General features: G+C 40.4%; 1 protein-coding gene across 3 annotated transcripts in view; it reads left to right on the plus strand.

Moving 5' to 3' along the window:
• The first annotated feature begins 2,587 nt into the window (after nt 1–2,587).
• CHRDL1 (chordin-like 1) overlaps nt 2,588–20,513 on the plus strand; it is a 33,804-nt gene continuing 15,878 nt past the window's right edge. For all 3 annotated transcript variants that reach the window (XM_010080409.1, XM_010080416.1, XM_010080423.1), the window contains exons 1-3: nt 2,588–2,684; nt 4,453–4,565; nt 8,135–8,228. In XM_010080409.1, coding sequence (XP_010078711.1) covers nt 2,588–2,684; nt 4,453–4,565; nt 8,135–8,228 — 304 coding nt within the window. The remainder of the gene's footprint in view (nt 2,685–4,452; nt 4,566–8,134; nt 8,229–20,513) is intronic.

The raw sequence follows: 20,513 nt of genomic DNA on the forward strand, positions 1-20,513 counted from the left end.
CTCGCCGACTTAAAATCAACCCCCCGACGGTGAAAAGTGCAGGGTTGCAGCGAGACCTCCAGGAGGAAACGCCTCGGGGAGAGCGGAGGGAGATGCTGGCGGGGAACACCCGCCCGGCTCCGCTGGCCCCCGCCGCGGGGTGGTGGCCAAAGGCTTCGCCGCTCAGCTCACACCGGCTCCCAGCTAGTCTCAGTCCTGCCTTTTTTTTTTTTTTTTTTAATTAATCGTAAAAAGTGTCGAGGCTGGCCACTGCCACTTGTAGTCACTAAACCGGGCACTTTGGAGGGCGAGGCATTAAAAAGATAACCCTGTGCCTTCTTTTCAGTGAGTAATTTATGTAAGAACTGGATCACTTTCATTGTTTCTACTAAACAGAAAACATACCAATAATTAACAGGTTAATCCTAACTGAGATTATTTAAATTCAGGAATATTTTTAGGACATTGCCCTTTGGGGAAATAAAGGGAGTGTGCTAATAGTAAAAAGTATGTGTTTATATTTGGAGTAACAACAATACAGAAATTAAAGAGAATTAAGAAAGACATCAAAAGTCCCCATCCCATTTCTGTTATTAACTCCTCCATTTCACATTGCCGTGAAGCATTTCTGAGCATAAGCAGTCCAAGTTTTAAAATACTCTTCCTTTTGAAGACCTGACATTTGAAACGGATGGATTTCTGAGCCTTTCTAGTCGAACTAACCGATGTAGCTAACAGGTAAAGTGCTGCACAAAGGATAATGGTGCTCCATTTATAAATATTGTTTGCTTAAGCAATCCCCAAGAAGGCCAAAATATTTAAACATTCCCAGTTCTGCTAGTCCCAGCGATGTGCTACTGTTGTTCTCAATGCATGCATGATGTCCTGGGACTAAATTACAAGGTTTTAATTTTAAAGAAGTTTTTAAAACGTTGTTTGGCTTAAAAATATCTTATGTGATTTGAACACGTTGAAAGGAAAAAATAACTTAAACTTTTCTTCTGAAATTGGAATATTATTCTCGGCTTCCAAAATAAATGGAAAGTTTTATTTTGTTACTGCATGGGGAGTGTGCTTTTAAAATAGCATTAACTTTTTTAATGTTATCAGATGCAACTTGCATTATTTTGAATGAGTTTACTGAGTATAGACAGAGTAGTTGCATAGATGTGATCAGTGAAGGAAGATGTCCATTTTGGTTGTGGTTTGGGAATGTGGAGAACTGTTAAACAGTACAGGCAATAAAAACACTCTGATAAAATCAGATCACCCACCCTTTGTTACAGCATCCTAGATCTCAACAGTCTTAATAGGAAGGTTTTCTCTTTAAGTGCTTGTTAACTTACTGTTTAGTTAATTTCACCAAGTTATCCACCACTTAATTTTGAATATATATATGTGTTAAAATTTCTGCTTGCATTATTTATGAGCTGAAACATATGCATGTACAGTTCTATTATTTACATGAAATCTGAAGACATCAAATTAGTTTACAAAGCAGCACTTATTTTTCCAATAATTAATTATTTTTTTTTTTTACTTTTGTAAAACTAATTGTGAATCCACATCAGGGCTCTTAAAATCAAACCCATCTCCTTCCAACATTTTAAATTATGGACAAGTGTACTCTGGGAAGATAATACTTTTGTGATGATTTCTGATCAACAGTAAAGCATCAACCTTATTTCTCAATTTAGAATCTTAGGTTGGTTATCAAAAATTTTAAAAAAAATCTACTTTAGTTAAATATTCTCTCTCTTGGTTTTTTTTAATCATAAAATAATTCACCTTTTAAAAGCCAGAGAAAGATAAACAGAATGGCACATGCTGCAACTATGAGACACACGAGAAGAATTCATGAAGCTTTGCTCCATATGCAAGATTTTAGCATTAAAGATTTGTACGAATGAAGATGATATGTCATTCCCCCATTCCGCTTTCAGATATCAAGGCAACGGAAGGGTTAACTCTAAAAAAATTACTTATACACAATCCTAGAACAATAGTAGTTGGGAGAGGGGAGGAGGGGTGAATTGCATAGTGGTGGCAGGCAGTGAGATGCAGTGAGGAAAACTCCCAGGGGCTGCAGCATGGGCAGCGTTTCACCCTGGGGATTGCCATCGTGCAGGGCCACTACACCAGCCAGGGTGTAAGGTTCATTTTACGATGAAGCAAACACGTTACAGCTGACACCTGTATTTCCTCTGTTACATCCAGAAGAGCTGCTCTGCAAGAACATCCCCCAAACTAGTTTCATGTGAAAGAGAACTTTAAGAATTTACATTGCTTACTTGCCAGATTTCTCTGCTGTAGAATAAAATAAGGATGTTATTAGAAGTAATATCCAATTTTCAGCTTTCATGAATGGGGATGTGGCCCCTCTTCTAAAAATGAAATGATCTGAAGCCAAAGCTGTTTCCATGAAATGAAGATTCATGATATAGACAGATTTTTTGGTTCTGGCAGTTAGGATTTCTGTGTGCTGGATGAAGTCATGTCAGAATTCAAGTATCCTACAGGATTTTAGTTTAATTAATTTAATCTTCTCTTCCCAACAGCTCAACATTCACTACTTTGGAGGCTGTTTCTTTTCCTTTTGTCGATAAAGATGAGAAGAAAGTGGATACTGGAGGATTTTCATTTTATCTTTTTTGGTGTGCTCTGTCTCCTTTTCATAGATGGAGGTAAACTAGATCAAGTAAAACGTAAGTAGACTTCAAACAAAGCTGTCACATTCACCCAACTTTGACATTTCCCTTCTACTTGACAGATGTGGTTCAGAAAAGATCTTCAAACAAGAATGTTCTAAACTATGGAACTGGGTTCAAAACCTTCCAACATTTTTCCTCCTTCTAATCCTACATTTAGTAGAATCAGGTCACACCCACATTTGGGGCACATTTTCCTGAAGCTGTACAGGTTTCCCTGCATCATAAAGAACATAACACATCAATTTTAGAATCTGTTTTATTTCAAAAATCCTGATTCAAGAGAGTGCTTAATTCCATTTTAGTGACCTGTGTAAACATCTGACAGATTATCTGGATTTTGTCCCATGTGTAAGACTGTTGTGCTGAGGTTTTCAGCTAGTGGAAAGTTCGTCCAAGACTGTTCTGTTGTGTTCCAAAAACAACCTCATATGAACTGGATTAGAGACATCCTTTGAGAAAATTAAAAGAGTCTAAGCACTGTCAAAAACTTGATGAGAAGAATTGAAAAGAATACAAACAAAACAAAGGGAATATTTCTACAAAGCCTGTCATCTGTGGGAGATGTTAACACATTTCAGAAAGCATGGCAAGGAGCGATTACTACCCAAAGAAGTCTAGGAGTTATTGACTGCTCCAGCCTTGTTCCTAGCTCTCTGGAATGCTCTCCCCACCTGCACAGGCTGGGTTTTGGCTGCCACATTATAAAAGACATTGTTTGCCCTTGAGAAGTAGTTAAAATTTTCAGCCTCAGTATCAGCAGCTTCTGCTTCTAAGGAAGTAGATTAAAAAAAAAAAAAATATGAGAGAGAGTTCCATAAAGTCCACCTCTGCTGAACTTACAAGAAGACAATGTGCAGGTATCCAGGTATCCCTCTTCAAAGAAACCAGCGTGAGAAATTATCAAACATGCCCCTTGCTTATCGCTTGGAAGAGAGGCATTTTGTTTGATACTCTGAAGTATCCTCTATATTGAATTTGGACATCATTAAGATAACAGGAAGGAATTCTCTCATGGAAACACATGAGAACCATGCTTTTAGTGTGAAACCATAGTGTGATAGGGAGAGACAGGGCAGTAATGTCTGTTAGGTAGATAGATATCTGCAAAACTGCATCTGCAACATTTGAAGTGCTTAATGAACAGAAAGATCTTAAAATATTTTGAATGCTGATGCATATGTAAGTCAGAACAATTGTTCTGAAATACTAGGTCAAGCTTCTTTTTTATTAGGTTGTTGAAAGATGGAGATACTGAACATGCAGTGTAAATACAGTGCATTTATCGTCCTTCTGCATTCTGCTTGTTCAAAATCTGTCTGCTGTACAGCCTGGGATTTTCCTGCCTTGAGCCAATTGCTTTGGTTTTGCAGTGAAAAAGTTTAGTTTCCTATAAACCTGTTTAAGCAATCAAGCACCTTAATTCTGTTACCTTAACAGGATCTTAGCCTGTGTTTTTGCAGGTGAAAGGATAAACTCACTCTGTATGAAAACCATTTGGTCAGCTATTTCAGGAGCTGCCGTTTTGGAAAGATGAGAAGCCATGTCATTTATTTTGGTTTGGGAGGATAGAAACAACAGCACATGAAATTAATGGCATTTCTGTTGTGTGATTCTCCAGGGAAAGAAAAAATAGTAATTCTTTACAAAATTTTATGTGCCATCCACAAACAGTTTACAGAAAAGACTGCACACCTAAAGCCACATTGTAAGTATGGAATGGGAAATTCATTCATAGCTCTTTCAATTCTTTCCTGTTTTACAGATTCAGATACATACTGTGTATTTCAAGATAAGAAGTATCGTGTAGGAGAAAGATGGCATCCTTATCTAGAACCCTATGGCCTCGTTTACTGCGTTAACTGTCTTTGCTCGGAGGTAGGACTGCTGAGTTACTGATCCTACAACTTCTACTTGCTTAATTGCCTAGAATCCTTTATGTTGTATCTACAGTTCGACAAAGCCCAAACCTGTTTTCACTAGTGGGTCCTGATCACGCTGCAGGAAGCAGAGGCAGGTGATCCTAGCAAAGGGAAAACTTCAACAGACAAGGTCAATGCTACCAAAAAATACTTGCAGGGGGTAGAGAAAACAGCTCCTTAACTAGCCAGAAGCTCTGTCAATGGCTTGACATCTTCAATAATTGGACCCCACTACCAAAATACAATCCTTCCAGTTCCATCAATATGGAGGATCATGCTGAACCTGAATTTGCTGTATTTAACACAGAATAAAATTTTCTTGGCTATTTTCCCCCCTGCAAGTGTAAAATATTTGGCCCCTGTGCAGCATTTGCTCTGAGGGATCTGCTACTGCAGTTTAGTGCGGAGATGTACAAACAGTAGTCCCACAAGCTTGGCTTTCTCTCAGATGTGTGCAGCAGAATACATCTGTAAGAGAAAAGGCAATGTAGTAGGAAGAAAAGTCCCCGATTATAGCAAAAAGTTTCCACTCACTTTTGCTGATCTATATGCAAAGCTGATAACTCCCTTAGAGTCTCTGTGTAGTAAAACACTGAATGGCTGCAAGGCTGTCTTGGGTGGGGATGAAATTCACTGGAAACCCTAGAGATCTGGATACAAATCATTGCTCAATGATTTTTAGGAAGCTGTTAGGCAGTGTGGAGGGATGGGAAAGTGCGTGGAATACTGCTCTCGAGAACAGCCCTGCTGTGATCCAGGCATGCCCACGCACTGTGAGGCTCCACCAAACGAGTATATTTGATTTCTTTCCTTTGCACGTGGGCATGGAAGACCAGAGTGACAGTTCAGGGCGACAAGGTTAGTGAAGAAGGAAACTGCTTGTGCTAATTATCATTACAGGCAGCTCAGAGGTACTGCCTTGTTTGCTCTGGTTTACCTTTGTTGTACTGTGAGGGTGCAAAATGTCACTTAGGGTTATTTCAGCAGGGAGGATGCTGAGGGATCTCTGGGATGTTACTCTTGTTGCCTGGAAGGAAGAATCCAGGTAACAACTGCAGCATCCAGCCATTCATTTGAGCTTTGTCCTGGCCAAAAGAAAAGCCCTCAGAACACTGACCTACAGTAAAAGCTCCAGATCATCAGGAAACTCTTAATAATTTATGATTTTTATGAAATTAAGGCTAGATAAAGCATTAGAAAACATGCCATGGCAAGTCTGTGGCAAGCACAGACCTTAAACTAAATATTACAACATAAAAAATGAAATTAAAGTGTGCCACAGAGAGCAAATAAGAGAGCCCTAAGTGTAACCCACCTGTGATTCCCTGGCAGTAAATCAGTTAGGCAGAGGAGATGTACGGAGTCTGAAGCAGCAACCTACTCCCTCACACTGCTGAGAAAAGCAAAAAAATCCTTGGGAGTCTTCATCATCAGCGTGACCAGAATTTCTTTGCTGGCCCCAGACATCATGATCCATATGATCCCTGCACTAAGCAAATCATACCAGCTAGACAACAGTCCGACATCTCTGCTTCATCTCTAAACAACAGTCTGTCCGTCCGTCCCTGCCAACACACACACTTCTCATGTTTAAGAAAAAAAACAAAACAAATGAACTAACTAAACAGAGGCCAAATTATTCAGCCTGGGATTTAAAAAAAAAAAAAAAAAAAAAGCCTTCCTGTTTGTGTGTGTATGTAGTATTGTATTTTTACAAGTTATAATTTACATACTTAAATGAGAATAAAACTAAACATAATTCAGTGTTCCTACCCTGTTCCCCCTTTCTTTTATGACCCCTCCTCCCCTCTCCAATACACCGTGGAGACTGTTGACTGTTACTGTCAGGTAAATTGGAGCACCAACAATTTGTCAGTTCATTATTTTACCCTCTAAAACACAGCAGCTTTTTGCTTGTGTTCATAGTCAGATCTGCAGACTTCAGGGGCTGAAATGAATGCTCTCCATGCTTGGCACTGATAGCGCAGCTTGGGAAGAGAGGTGTGTTGTTGCTCTTTGGGTATGTGATGCAGAAATGCTACCATGGCCCTGACTCAGAGGCCTCCAGGAGCTCAAGTCCTACTCTAGTCAGTAGGGCTTGGTCTCCCAGCCATCACTGTGAATCCAAGCTGAAGATCAGCCTTACCAAGCACCAGATGAGTTAAAATGGTTCTGTCCTGCTGCAAACAGTGGAGTACTGCAGGCAGCACTGAGAAGCGAAGCAGACCTGCAGAATTTTTATCACAGCTGATCATGCACAGAAAGTAAACATTTACCTCAGGAGATTTCACAGGACTAGTAATTAAAAAGGGAGTGAGGCCATGGAGCAGGGCAAGGAAGCGCCATGGAGCCAGGCCAGCCGGCAGTGCCAGCCCCTCTGCCACGGTAGCGCTGTACAGGCTCTCCAACGATGGTCTGCTGGGCAAGGAGCTGGGCAGACCAGTGATAGTCCCTATCCCGCAGAGTCTACAGCCTCAAATGTGCTCCTCCTCTATAAAATCAGTATATTTAATTTCAATCATCATTGGAAACAGATGGTGATACCATTTTTAGTGCCTTCTTTCCAAAGCAGATGCACAAATGTATTCTGTGGGTAGTAATGATCTAACAGTGTGATTCCAGCCTGTGGTCTGCAGATATGTAGGAGTCAATGGATTCTTTTGAAAGAGATGGCTAGAAAAGCCTGTGCATATGCTATCTGAGGAAGTCTGCACCTCCACTGGAACCATTTCAGTGCTCCAGAAGGCACATGAAAATGAAGTGGGTTTATTCCTGACACCACCTAAAACTACAGTCATAGCATAGTATCAGTGTTCATACTGAAAGATCCTTCTTGCTATAAACATGAGCAACTCAGAGCTAAATTAGGAGGATGAATTATAGATGGGAAATGGGAATTTGAAATGGATAGTCTTTTCTGGTTACAGACACTGGAGAATGAAAATTCCCTGTGTTTTAATTATAAATCAAACTTAAATGTGGTCAGATAGAATAGTATGTTAATGACATGAGTAATGAACACTATTCCCAAGACCTGCTCATATTTCTTAGAAAAATGGCTACTAACCAACTGGTGTTTTTTATCTACTGGGGAACCCATAAAATGAAAACAAAAGACTCTCCACAGTTTTCAGGAACAATTACAGACGCTATTGTCTCTTGCGGTCTTGAACCAACCCTCCGCAGGGGAGATCTCAGAGACCTACTATTCATTATCTGTGTCTTAGTTTTGGAAATGTAATTACTAAGCATAATCTGCTCAAAAGAAAAACACAAATGAAGATTGTTGCAATCCATTTTTAGTCACTTCCTCTGATTTTAAGGTTTGTATGGATTTCTGCTACATTCTGACCTCCAGCATAAATTCAGAGGCAGTGAAAGTAGTCTGGGTTTACCCTGGTGTGAGTGAAATCAGAACGTTGTAAAAAGGCATTTGTTTTAAAAAGATCTAGATGCAGAATGGAGGACACAGAAATTGGTAAGACTGCCCATTTCATTAAAATATTGTTTATGTTCCACCTGCAGAACGGAAATGTGCTGTGCAGCAGAATAAGATGCCCAAGTCTACACTGCCCTTCCCCTGTGCATGTACCACAGCTGTGCTGCCCACGATGCCCAGGTAATTCCTGTTAAGGACCCAGAGTCCTTTCTGAAATAGTTATTTAGTATGCTGAGTAACAGCAAACTTAAATGTCTGTGCTGGAAAACTTCTGTGAAGTGAACATCCTTCTATATCCATTTAGGTCATGAGAGGCTTGTCCTACAGTAAGTTACAGTATTTCCTCTGGTGGTTTCTTTTTAGGAAATCAGAAGTATAGATTTGGGAAGGGATCAGGTCAGCTACCAAATGCAGTTCCCTTCAATCCAAGCAGAAGGTAGCAGAAGTTTCATGGATGCAGTTCATGGACTATCCGCTCCCCAGTCCTTCCCTTATCTCTAAACTCCATCACAATAAAACCCCATCCCACAAACTTCCTAGGTCTCTGCCTTTGGTGCTTTTCATAAGAGCAGGCTGAAGTACATGGTTATTTGCAATGGTTCTCTGTTAACAAGCAGTTCAAAATTGCTGTGGCAAATGTGCATTTGTATAGTATCACTGTACAACCAGGCTGGTAACGTTTGCCTTTTACATCTCAAATCCAGGCATAGCTTCATAATTAGTAGAGACTGTTGTAAATCATAGAAGCAGTGCTGTAGCAGTTTATGACTATATAAATCCAATTGGATACTGTATGGTAAATTCCCCCAGACTGTACATTTATTATATGCTCATTATTAAGAGCCACTGTATGAAAGAGACTAAGCAGGATCTTTCACGAGGCTGTTACAGCATTCCCGACATGGCCTCATGGCTGGTAGATTTGACTGGAGCTTTTCCCTAAATGTCTGTTGTAGTGGCACCCCTCAGTTCCACTTTTTTATAAAAGAGTATTCATGCAGCATCATAGAAAGGGGTTTTATTTGACTTTTTCCAGAGAGTTTCATTGTCTGAGGAAAACAGCTGTTCCCTGACCAAAACCTGGGAGCAGGAGGCAGTACACGATGGTGGAGGGACATGAGTGCCCAAGCTGGTTTGCTGTTCAGCTGGGATTGGAGTGCATTCATTGCACTTACTGGAGAATAAATGGCACCCACCTGTCGATTTTTGGTAGGATTCATCTGTCCTGATGATTATATACACTGTCTGTCAGATGTGTATATCAATATCTGATTTAGGTATCTAGAATCCTTTTTTAGTCAGTGATGAAGAAGGAAGAAGGATTTCTAGCGCATAACTCGTCTGATACCACGATGCCACACTTGTGTCCTGGGATGAGGTTCATCCCATTCAACTTTAGATCTAACACTTTGGTATCGAATTGATGGTAGTGTTTTATCTATGATGGCCTAATATATGGGGAAAAAGGGTTTGTAAGGTAGTGACCAACTAGTACTGTTAGATTAAGCAGTAAGATGCTGGGAACCTGAACCCCTTTTCTGTCTTCAGATCAAAAGGACTGGTGTGCCTGTGTGCCCAAAATCTGGTCTGTTTTTCCACCTAATCTAAACTTCAGCTGGCAAGGGAATCATCGAGATACCCTTTATAGCTGTTGCAAATGTGCTGTCCCCAGAGGGTGATCCATCCCGTTACCCAGAATGAGAAGAATTTTTCCCTGGAGATGCCTGTCTCCATTGATTATTGAGGGAGCGCAGGCAAATAGCTTACGCTAGATGGGTACTTTTTTGACAGCTTAAGTTAAATCATAGAAATCCCACTCTCAGTATGTAATTGGCATTTGGGGTCAGGATTTTTTTTTTTTTTAATATCTCCATACTGTATTTAGTATAGAAACATAAAGCCCTCTAGTTTGACTGGTTTTGCTTCAGGTGCTCTTTGGCAGTGAACTGTTTGGCTTTTGTCCATTCATGAGGCTGTAAATGTCGTGATATCTATCAAGATTTTAAAACATTCTACAATGACGTAGTAAGGAAGAATAAGGGCCCCTGTTAACTCTCAAGTCCTTCTTATCAAATAAAGTTCTTGCTATGCACAGTCTTCAGCTAGAATTTTTTGCTGTGTGTTTAAACTGCTAAATCCAGAAAATTACCAGAACGAGCCTTTCCTGAACTGTGATCCGTTATCTTCTCTTAACTGTTCCTAGCGTCTATCTGTAGTCTATCTGGTACATATGATGGGCCATTAAATTGCTAACTGGGCAGCATCTGATTAAAAATGACAGTCCCAGTAAGGTTTATTTTTTCCCTAACTGAATCTGTAATTCAGATAGATCTGCATCAATGTGAGGCAAAAGAGGACCAGGGCTCTCCTGTGATTTCAGGGGTTATTTGCATTCTGCTTTCTGCCGTGATTATGTGTCTCATATTTGGTGCTCTCTCTGCAGTGGTAATGTTCGTGTCTGATCTGAGTAGGAATCTCAAGCGTTCTTGCACGTCTTATGCCAGCTTCCCATTCCTTTGTGTCTGGCATACAATGTCTTTTGTGCAGCATCCCACGATGTGCAGGAAATTCATTTCTCTGCCTTCCCTGGTTATTTTTCAATGGAACGTGCCAGAGCTCTGGCCATTAGCCATCCATTCGAATTACTCTCATAAATGCTCATTATACTCTCTCATGTACGTTTCTCCGCAGTTTCTCAATCTGCATTTCAGAAATGAGTACTGCTAGTCGCTCTTCCTTCTGCCTTTCTGCAGGCCTTGTAGTGTAACTGCCCAAATAACTGCCTCCTTATTTAATGAAGCAGAGGTAATGCCAGGAGGCAGCCACTTTCATTGGAAACTGAACTTCATAACTACCTAAGTGAAGGAGCTGTTGAAGGGATTCCTTTGAGAAAAGTTGGCAGTGCTCTCCCCTTGGAATTAATGTCTCCTGCATCCATAGTGACACTGGACTTGCTGACACAAAGAGATGCAGTGTTTGTATTTTGTCTCCCTGGCACCAGCCACCACGAATCTTAAGTACTTGTCAGACATATGTTATGAAGCATCTTCTACTTTTCACCAGTGGTTCAATCCTACCAGCTTCTACCACAGATTCACGGTTATTTTTTTTTTTGAAACTTATTCTTTATATGCTATACACACATACGTAACCAAAAATACTAGGTTCACATTCACTGGGACTCTTCTTACACATTAGTGAGACCCAAAAGGACATCACATGCTTCTGAGCTTGAATCATGCTTCATTCCACCTCAGGATGCTCCAGGCATTGTCAGAGGAGAGGTGATTTATGGAGTCAGGGAAAGAATTCACCATCATTCCTATCGGCTGTTGAGCTAGAGTGGACTTCGGACCTCCTGCCTCCTGTCATGAAAATAAACTTCATGTACAAGTTCTTGAAGCAGTTAGCTGCAGCACAGTGCCTTTATAAATGGAACATTGAGAAACAAATTGTGAAACAAAGCATTTAGAGTCTAGTTAAAGATCTAGAATTGTTGAGTACACTCCGGAATATGTAAATCTAAGATGGGAGAAGATTAGATCAGAAGCAAAAATGCACAATCGCAGGGTTTAGAAAGGGTTTCCATATTCCACTTGCTGGTTCAGTTTCTCAGCAGATAAGGCTGCACGCCGATGTATGAATCAGCCCATCTGGCTCTAGTATTTTTTAAGCTTGCTGCCCCAACTAAACACACTGGCTTCCAAGAATGTTCATGATTAGTAACACATTTAAGTTTAAGCGCCTTTGGTACTATGATTTTTCTGTATCAAACTCAAACCACTTTTCTGATGTACTTTTCATTGTTCTTTAGATATTGAAATAATAATAAAATGCCAGGTGGCACCTATATACATAGCTGGACTAAATACAAAGGTGGACCAGATCAGGTATCTCACATTAGTGGTTTGAGAACACCACCTAAAAATACAAGAGGCTCTGTCTGCACAGCAGACTGCAGCATGACTTAGTAATACCCGTATCTTTGAAGTAGCTATTCTAGATCCAGGAAGCAGCCTAGTTAGGACAGTGCAGAACTCACCGCACTGCAAAACTTGCATTAGAAGCAGATAAAGTGTGCCTGCAATGAGCTCAGCGCTACCTTTTCTCAGTTCCTTCCAGTAATGGAGCCAGTCCAAGCAACACACTGCACTCTGTAGTTTAGATAGTCTTAAAGACTCAGCCTTGCAAGATGCTGAGTCTGTACACCCCCTGATGACCTCATACACATCATATATGTAAACACAGGAGCATGTGTATAGTACAATGCATCTTGCACTGAATTACAACCAAAATCTTCAACTTGGGTAGTTGGAATGCTCTAGTGGAATGATTTTCCACTGCAGAATGCACATACAATAAACCATTTGGTGAAGAGGCGTTGGGTTCTGCCCAGCTCATGCACCAGAGCTCCCAGGCTCTCAGTTCTAGTCTTCTCACCCTTCCATTCAGAAAAACCCACACTATTGCACAAATATTTGTGGGATGGAGGAAGGCATATTGTGCCCAACTCTTCCATTCTCTGTACAGTCCTTGTTGCTACCACCCACACTTCTGGTATCACTAAGAAACTCATAGCCCAGATCTCATTGAAGTTACAAGGAATTTTAATTGCCTTAAGCAGGTGTGAGGCCTGAGTGGGAAAGAGAAAAAAACATACAAATATTGTAAGATTAAGAGATGTTCAAGTAATCTCTTACTGTTGACTGTTGACTGATGCTACGCCTCTGAAATTAAAGTCAGAAACACTTGATATCCTGAATTCCAGACTAAAAAGAGACTATTATAGCAATACTCAAGATCAAGATTTTTTATGAGTAACCTGGCAAAGGGCATATGAGCCCTCTAAAAGTTGTGCCTGAACCAATACACATGGTTCAAACATCTAAGTATTTAATGAGAATTTGGAGATGGATCCAGACTTCACATATGACTTGTGAAACTTACTCTCCACTTAATTTTAAGAAATTAAAAATAACTTGTGACCCAAGCTCTCAGCAGTCACTGTACAGGAGACTGTGGAATAGGTATGCCAAGATATACAGCAGCTGATAGTAATAACTGGGGAACTACTTACTATTTTCTACTGATAAGAGCACATTTCAAATTCTTCCCGTCTGCTTTTGGTTTCTGTGGAGGTACGATAGAATTACAGAGCCGTGCTTGTTTATGGTTACTCCACATATACAAACAAGGTGGATATTCATATCTGGCATATGAAAGACTCTAAGAATGTTAACACAGCACCAGAGATTAGCGAGATGATCTGGTTTTTATATAGTCCCAACAATAGGTAATTGTCAGATAGTTCAGATAAATTGTTTATTTGGAAGTAAATTTCATTTGGAAATAAAAGGATATAGGCATTCTCAGGAGATGTCTAATTTTTTCCTATTGACGTGTGCTCAGATAATTCAGTTTGTTTTGTGATCTGCCTCTGTTACTAGCTTCATAAGGAATGTTTGCTTTCACAGCCAGATTGAGGTTATCTCTTGTTTCCATTCTGCTTTTTTGACCATAAAAAATTCAAACAATATATCTGTAAATCAGCATCCAAACTGCACTGAAAAAATATGTATCTTCCCACATGGATGACAGAATTATAATTTCCATTCTTTGGACTGACATGATAGGATAGGACAGGATAGAATTTTTCCAAGATAACTTCCAAGAGCTTCAAAGATGCTTCAGAGAGGATTCAAAATGCACCAAAGCTTCACTCAGTTTGTTTCGTTGGCTAGGAGAGTGATTGGTAGATTCAGATAATAGCTCAGCCTTAGAGCAGGAATTAAAATGGAGCAACCTAGAAAGTGTTTTATGACTCCTTCAGAGTTTTGCTGGGCAATTTTTTATGCCACTATAAAAGAAAACACAGGAAATTAAGCTGCAGAAAATATATTAAAATAATGTGAAGAGCTTGACTTCAGCCCTGGAAAGCTAAAAAACAACCAACAGCCTTTTGAATGTTTAAACTAAACATCTTTGCCTTGAATCTCTATGAAAGTTCATACTGTCTAGATAAGGTGCTACTAGTTCCTTCAAGCAATGAGTTTCATACACTTTCTACTGTCCGACCATATTAAAGACTAGCTGTTGCGATTAACTCTGAATTACTTTGGAGTTTTTAGAGCTTAACCTGGTCCTTGAAGTTATTTTAATGTAAAGCATTTTGTGGCTTAATATCTTTGACACCTGCACCTCCAAGAGGCACATATGGATTTTGTTTAGAGCTTGTGTTTGCAGTTTTTGGATAGTGCAAAACTTTTCAATCCAAATTTATTGTCAGCCTCAGCCACTGCTTTAAGAACAACATCATTGTACTGTTTTTGTTGTTTTTTTAAAGGTACCTTCACACATCATCTATGCTTCTTTAAATTATAGATTTATAACAAGTTGGATTGTGATGCATGACTGAGGGAAAAGGCTAAATGCAGATGGACTGAGGGTTGATCCACAGTCTAATGTAGTCAATCAACAGATTTCTCTTTGCTTTGATAGTTTTTGGGCTAAGCCTTCTATGAAAACAGATGCGGTTATTGACTGTGATATAGTCCCCTCTCTAGAAATGCAAAGAGTATGGTAGAAATATGAGACAGAAGATGAAAGAGGAAACTGCCTTTACGCTGTACCACACAGAGTAAGTGTTTGGGCCAGGTTCCAAATCTGTCTGGTTCAATGGACTTCAGATCAGACCTGGAGGTGACATGTTCATGTAGAGTGGAAACAAAAGTAGAGGGAAGAAATTAAGCAAAGGAATTTTTAATAGGAAAGAAATCCATTTGCTCTCTTACACTGTGCTATAATCCCCTAAGGACCTCCAGACACAGAGGTTATTTAAAATAATATTAGGTGATCCCTGGAAGATAACCTTGCACTGACAGAGGTAATAGGTTTTCTCTATCTGAGGTTCTTGTATTCTCAGGAGATGATGAATCAGGATTTAGTTCTAATGATGAAGGAGCTCTAGAATATTTGGGTTTTACCCTTCTGACATTTACCCTTTCATCAGCTAGTGGTTTCGACCTTGCAACAGCCAGTTTGCAGTAGCAGTTTGTCCCACCATGTGCCGGTGGTACTCAGGGCTCGGTTTAGTTGCCCAGCCCTGAAGCTGCACCAGGAGCAGGTCAGGATTATGTAGTAACCGAGTCGATGGTGCCAGCAGGCTTCCTGCCTTTCTGAGGCAAATGTGTGCAAGAGTCCTCTACAGATACTGAGGAAAGTTCAGTAGATTTCTGGAAAAAGCAGAGCATGTGTTATCTCAGGTTACCATGACACCTGTGTTCTCCAATGTCCCTTGCTGCCTATAATACAGATTCCTGTCCTCTCCATTTTCTTTATCCCCTCTGCATTTGGCCTCTCTCACCAAGTAGCCCCAGCACAGCACACTCATGCTAAGGTGGCCAAAATATGATCACAGAACATCTCCTGCACTTTTGGGGAAGTGAACCACAGTGGCAGAATGAGGAAATCCAGATTCACAGCTATATTTTTCTTTTCACTGTCTCTTCTGGTACAAATGGATTCGAAGATAAGCATTAATTGGATCTCGGGGTACAAAGCAAACCTACCTCTGTCACTGTATCTTAGTTTCACTGGAACTGTGGGAAAACAGGCAAGTGCTCTGTGTTATATGAAAGCACTGCTATTTGTGTATGAAATGCACTGCATAAACACAGAAGAACATTATTTATGTGGTCTTTTTCTCATATAAACATGAGGATCTTTTTTTAAAGAATATTTTTTAAAATACAGTTTGGTTTGAACACATAGCATCGGGGTTAGTTCAATCAACAGAGTTGTTCCAGATTTATTCAAAATAACTGCGATCAAAATCTGTCTGACTGTCACTCTCCTAGCAAGCTGTGTAATCTCTTTCTGCAGGATGCTTCCCTCACCTCTTTAAGTCTTACACTGCTCTGTTTTGAATTTGTAAGGATCAGATTATCAACACGTATTTATTCCTCCATTCCAAATACGTGTCTCATACTGAATAGCTGTTTCTTATATATAATAACCATATTCCATTGGCTTACGTGTAGTAGAGGGAAGAGCCTAACAGAGAGGATTGCTGCCTGGAGGCAGGCTTCTTTATCTTTTACTTGGAATGTTACTAGCACTTAGATTTTTCCAGGACTGGGAAGAGCTTTGGCTGAACCCTTTGGAACATAGACATCAAGGCAGCAGGGGTCAAAGGACTCATTACTACTTTTTCAGGGCTCTGATTCCTTAGGTGAAAGAAGACTCATTCAGATATTGTTAATCAGAGTAGCTCCATGACTGCTCACATCTATACACACTTATCTAGCTGTCAAAAAGGCTGTTCCAGCCACAGGAAGAGGCACATGTCATTTTAAAGCTGGAGAGAGGAGTTTAGCCCAGGTCCCTTCATAAAGCAAATTTCAAAGTGATTAGATTTACTGGCTTTGTGTTTCTCTCCTGGATATCAGGATGAAAGAGGATTCAAGCATGTTCCAAGTGGCTGTACTGTCAAAGTTAAGAGTAAATTGCAGTTGCTCACTCTGGGCCGGCTTCAGGCAGGTGCCAGACTGAAGGCTGTATCTTGCAGGCAGTAGGAGATGCAAAGCAGCTTCAGGTTCTCAAGTATTGTACACATGTCCTTGGTGACACAGAAAGATAGATAATGTGAGTTAGTAGGCAGCAAGCATGCACTACTGCTAAGGAGAGTCCGAACCGCTGCCATCCAATGTGATATTGCTACAACACTTGGTGTTGCTGTCCCCATATAGCAATGACATAGTGGGTTACTAGCATACACCGTTGAGACTGAAGCACACCACTTCATTTCTCAGGACCTTCCTTTTAGTTTAATTTCTCCTGCATGAGGTGCAGAAGCATTACCCGCTGAAGGGAGATGTTTTGAACTAAAGCACAGCTCATGTGCTTTGAATTAATTTTCAATATTGCTGTCCTGAAATGGAAATTAAAATGTTACACCTTGTTTACTTAAGAATCCTGGTCTCCAGAGTTACTTACTGAGGAGTACTTCCTTCCAGAAACCATTCCCTGGCTTCACTGGGATCCATTTGAGAGAAATGGACTAATCTATCCTGTGGTGTATAAGATGCTGTTCACCGTATGCAAGGTGGGGCCTGAGGGTATATTGTTGCCCTTAATGTTTTAAAGATTCAGCACCAGGAATTAAAAAAAAAGAAAAAAAAAATCCAGGAGTCAGCCCATTGTTATGGGTGTTTGGCAAAAAAAAAGACAAGAACTGTTTCTGCTGCTGCCAGTCCCAGCTCCGCTTTCAGATAAGCGCTGAAAGTTGAGTGGGAGGCACAGCTCCTACTCTGCACGTGTCTGGCTGAGGACAGAGATATTGCTATGAATGATAGCGCTCAGGCTAGATAATTTGGGAAGTCTTGTCCCACACACAAACACAAAGTGAATTCCATTCTAAGACAGATGCACAGCTCCTGTGGGTGACAGCCTGTTTCATGTTCAAAACAGATTTCAGTGGTAGAGGAAAACACAGCATTTTTTACATTGTGGTTGGTCTTTAGCAGCTGCAACCGGCATTCTGAGAGCAGCTGAAGGAAGCTAGAGAGGTAACAAGGTGCATCACATAAAGGAAGCTTCCGACATCTTACCTGCAACTCTCTCCTCCCTGCATTTCACACCTCCAGCTCCTAGCATGAATTACAGTCAGTGCAAGTTAGCATTTTATTCTACATTGCTGCCTGGATTTTTTGTAAATTGCAACTCCATCTGCAGGTTTTTATCCAGAAATGTAATTTTCTGCACATGAATAAATTATCCCATTACTGTTACTCTGGACTACTTCAGTTAGTGTTTTGGGGCCTCCTAGAATTAATCCTTCACAGTGGATCCTGAAGCCCATTGTGCGAGTCTTTTAACATTGCTATAAAACACACCAGTAAAAACACTTGAGAGTCATCCCTGTATGTCTCTACTGACATATGTGTAAGTTACCCTAGAGAATGATTTTGCTTGTAGTGAAAATACCTGGACGCCGTGAAGGAGGAGAATTAACAATATTTTTCTAACAAGGAGACCTAGGGGTATGTGCAACTCCTACCCAAGCAAACAGTTTTCCAAAAGCAGATGTCAGGTCACCAAAGTGCTGCCCACTTGTGCTGGACAGTGTGTACATAAAATTCAGGTTTCATAAAATTCGCAATAAGCAAAACAGGGAGAAGTACTTTCATGCTCTAGTCATGTTCCCCTTTGGCATTAGAAATGCTCATGGTCCACACATTTCCAAGAACTGTGTTTTATTCTGACCTTCATAATTGCTTTTTGTCTGTTGCTTCTAAACAGTTAACCTGCAACTCTTGCGCCAATCTGGAATGTCAAGGCAAGTAATAGGACCTCACATGATGTTATGTTACAACTTGGGGTAACCTGACTTGTGTGCAGAGGCAGCATGTGAGATGACCAGTTACCTGGTGTCCAAAGACAGTTTCCTGCACCAGGATACAGCCTAGAGAGCTTTGAAGTACCTGTTGCAACTAAACTGGCTCTCCCGATTGTGTTCAGTAAGGAGAGAAACTCACTGGGAATGCAAGTGAATGTGCAGGAGAGATGTCAATGCAAACAATTGTCCCAGAGTTACAGCAGAATTCAATTGTTTGTTTAGTGAATAGCGTTCCAAAACAAATCTTTAGTCTCTTGGTCTGTACTTGCTTGTGCTCTGTGTTGATTCAGAAAACATGTTTCATAAAATCCTCTCTGGATTCAAATTAATAATCTATCATCTGTCTACTTACAAAAGACCAGAGTAACTATCTGCAGAACAGTTCCCAGTATGGTAATTTTCTTAAGGCATTAGACCTCATGATTAATTTCATATTGTTTAGCACTTGATTGTTTTTATAAGGGTGGTTAATAAAACAGACAAACTGCAAAAACTAAGCCAGGCTGAGTGCCTAACATTTCTGCTTGATATTAAAGATCTGCTTGATCTTTTTCAGTAAAGGACACTAGGTGATCCTGAATGTTGCAGTTTAAAAATAGTTTCTAAGTCAGCAAGCCAAGAGTCTCTAGGATTTTTTTTAAAAAATGATCTTTGCCAGATGTTCTGATACTAAAATAAGCAATAGTGAGAGTGTTAAGTACTAATAAAAATGGCTGGAATATTGTACAAGAAAGTAACTCATAGAGATGCAATAAAGCCCCACAGACCCTTACTGAGGTGCTGTGCAGGGTCCTAACAGACCCTGCTGAGAGGGGTGCAGCAGCATGAACTTTGCTGACGCACCTTCTGTGTCTAATTCGTACAATCTCCATGTCAGGATACACTTGATTACCACTTCAACCTATTGCTGGTGGCAGATCAGTAAAACTCAGCACAATGACTTCCAGAAAGCCAAGATGCTTGGTCTCATTGTCCGCAGTGGTGAAGACCACCCAAAAGCAACTGGTTTTCCTGTCCTGAAGGTCAGATGTCACATCATAAATACTTTACTGATTATCATGCCATGACTGTACTGATTCTGTAGTGGTTTTGCTGGTTTGTTAGTTAGTGTCCTAAAATTATTTGTTAGCAATTGTACTGGTATCTCCTGACTTTGTCCAGAAGGATCCAAGTTGAAAACTTAACTGACTGTAGTAAGGCCTGGATCTTAAAGCTCTTCCTCAAGTAAGTCACCCCACATTTCCCAAAAGGCTGGTTTGCTCATAGCCAGTTTCTGCTTTTCACTCTCTGCACATAAATACTTCTACAGAAGTTACAACTGTTTCAGACACCAGGAACTGCCCATGGAATTTGTCTAAGCTATTCAAGGGATTAGTTGCAGAAAACTGATGCTCTTCTGCTCCATATCCAAGTAAGGGTAAAGCATCTCAGGATCAAGCTTTTATAACAATCTAGGAAGGAACAGAGTTGTAAAGAGAAAAAGCTAAAAGATGGTGTAACACGGCATCTGTTCCTCCAGCAGCCAGGAAGCCCTGGTCTGTGGACACAGTATGGCTGCCCTCAAACCCTGGCAACCTTAAGTCATGGGCAGACCATCAGGAACCCAGGCAGGTTTCCATGAAAATCCATCACTGGAGTAGATTCCACTAAACTAGACAATTTCCATAAAATATCTGTGGTTTATCAAATTTATATCTAACTCTGTTTTGTCAGGCTATCAGGAAAGCGCTAGTGCTGCACTTCACACTAAGTTAGCATCCCTTCATGGCAAACTTTTTGCTATCCTGTTTCTTCACATGCCCTGTGAAATGGACTATAGTTCATTGAATATGTGAACTATACCTACATGCAATGAACTTTTGTATCAGGCTGTACTACAGGTCTGAATGGATACAGATCTTGTTTGTATAGATCAACAGTTCCTCCTAGTACAAGCATCCATCTCAAACATAATCTTAAAAAGCAGCATTCAAGCAAGCACCTAGGCTGAATCCTGAAGGAAACCTTTCTATTGGCTTCATCAAGGGCAGGATTTACCTTGTGTGTGTGGTACGCCAGTGAAAAACAGC

The sequence above is a fragment of the Pterocles gutturalis genome, unplaced genomic scaffold (assembly GCF_000699245.1).
Source record: "Pterocles gutturalis isolate BGI_N339 unplaced genomic scaffold, ASM69924v1 scaffold14461, whole genome shotgun sequence".
Classification (NCBI taxonomy): domain Eukaryota; kingdom Metazoa; phylum Chordata; class Aves; order Pterocliformes; family Pteroclidae; genus Pterocles; species Pterocles gutturalis.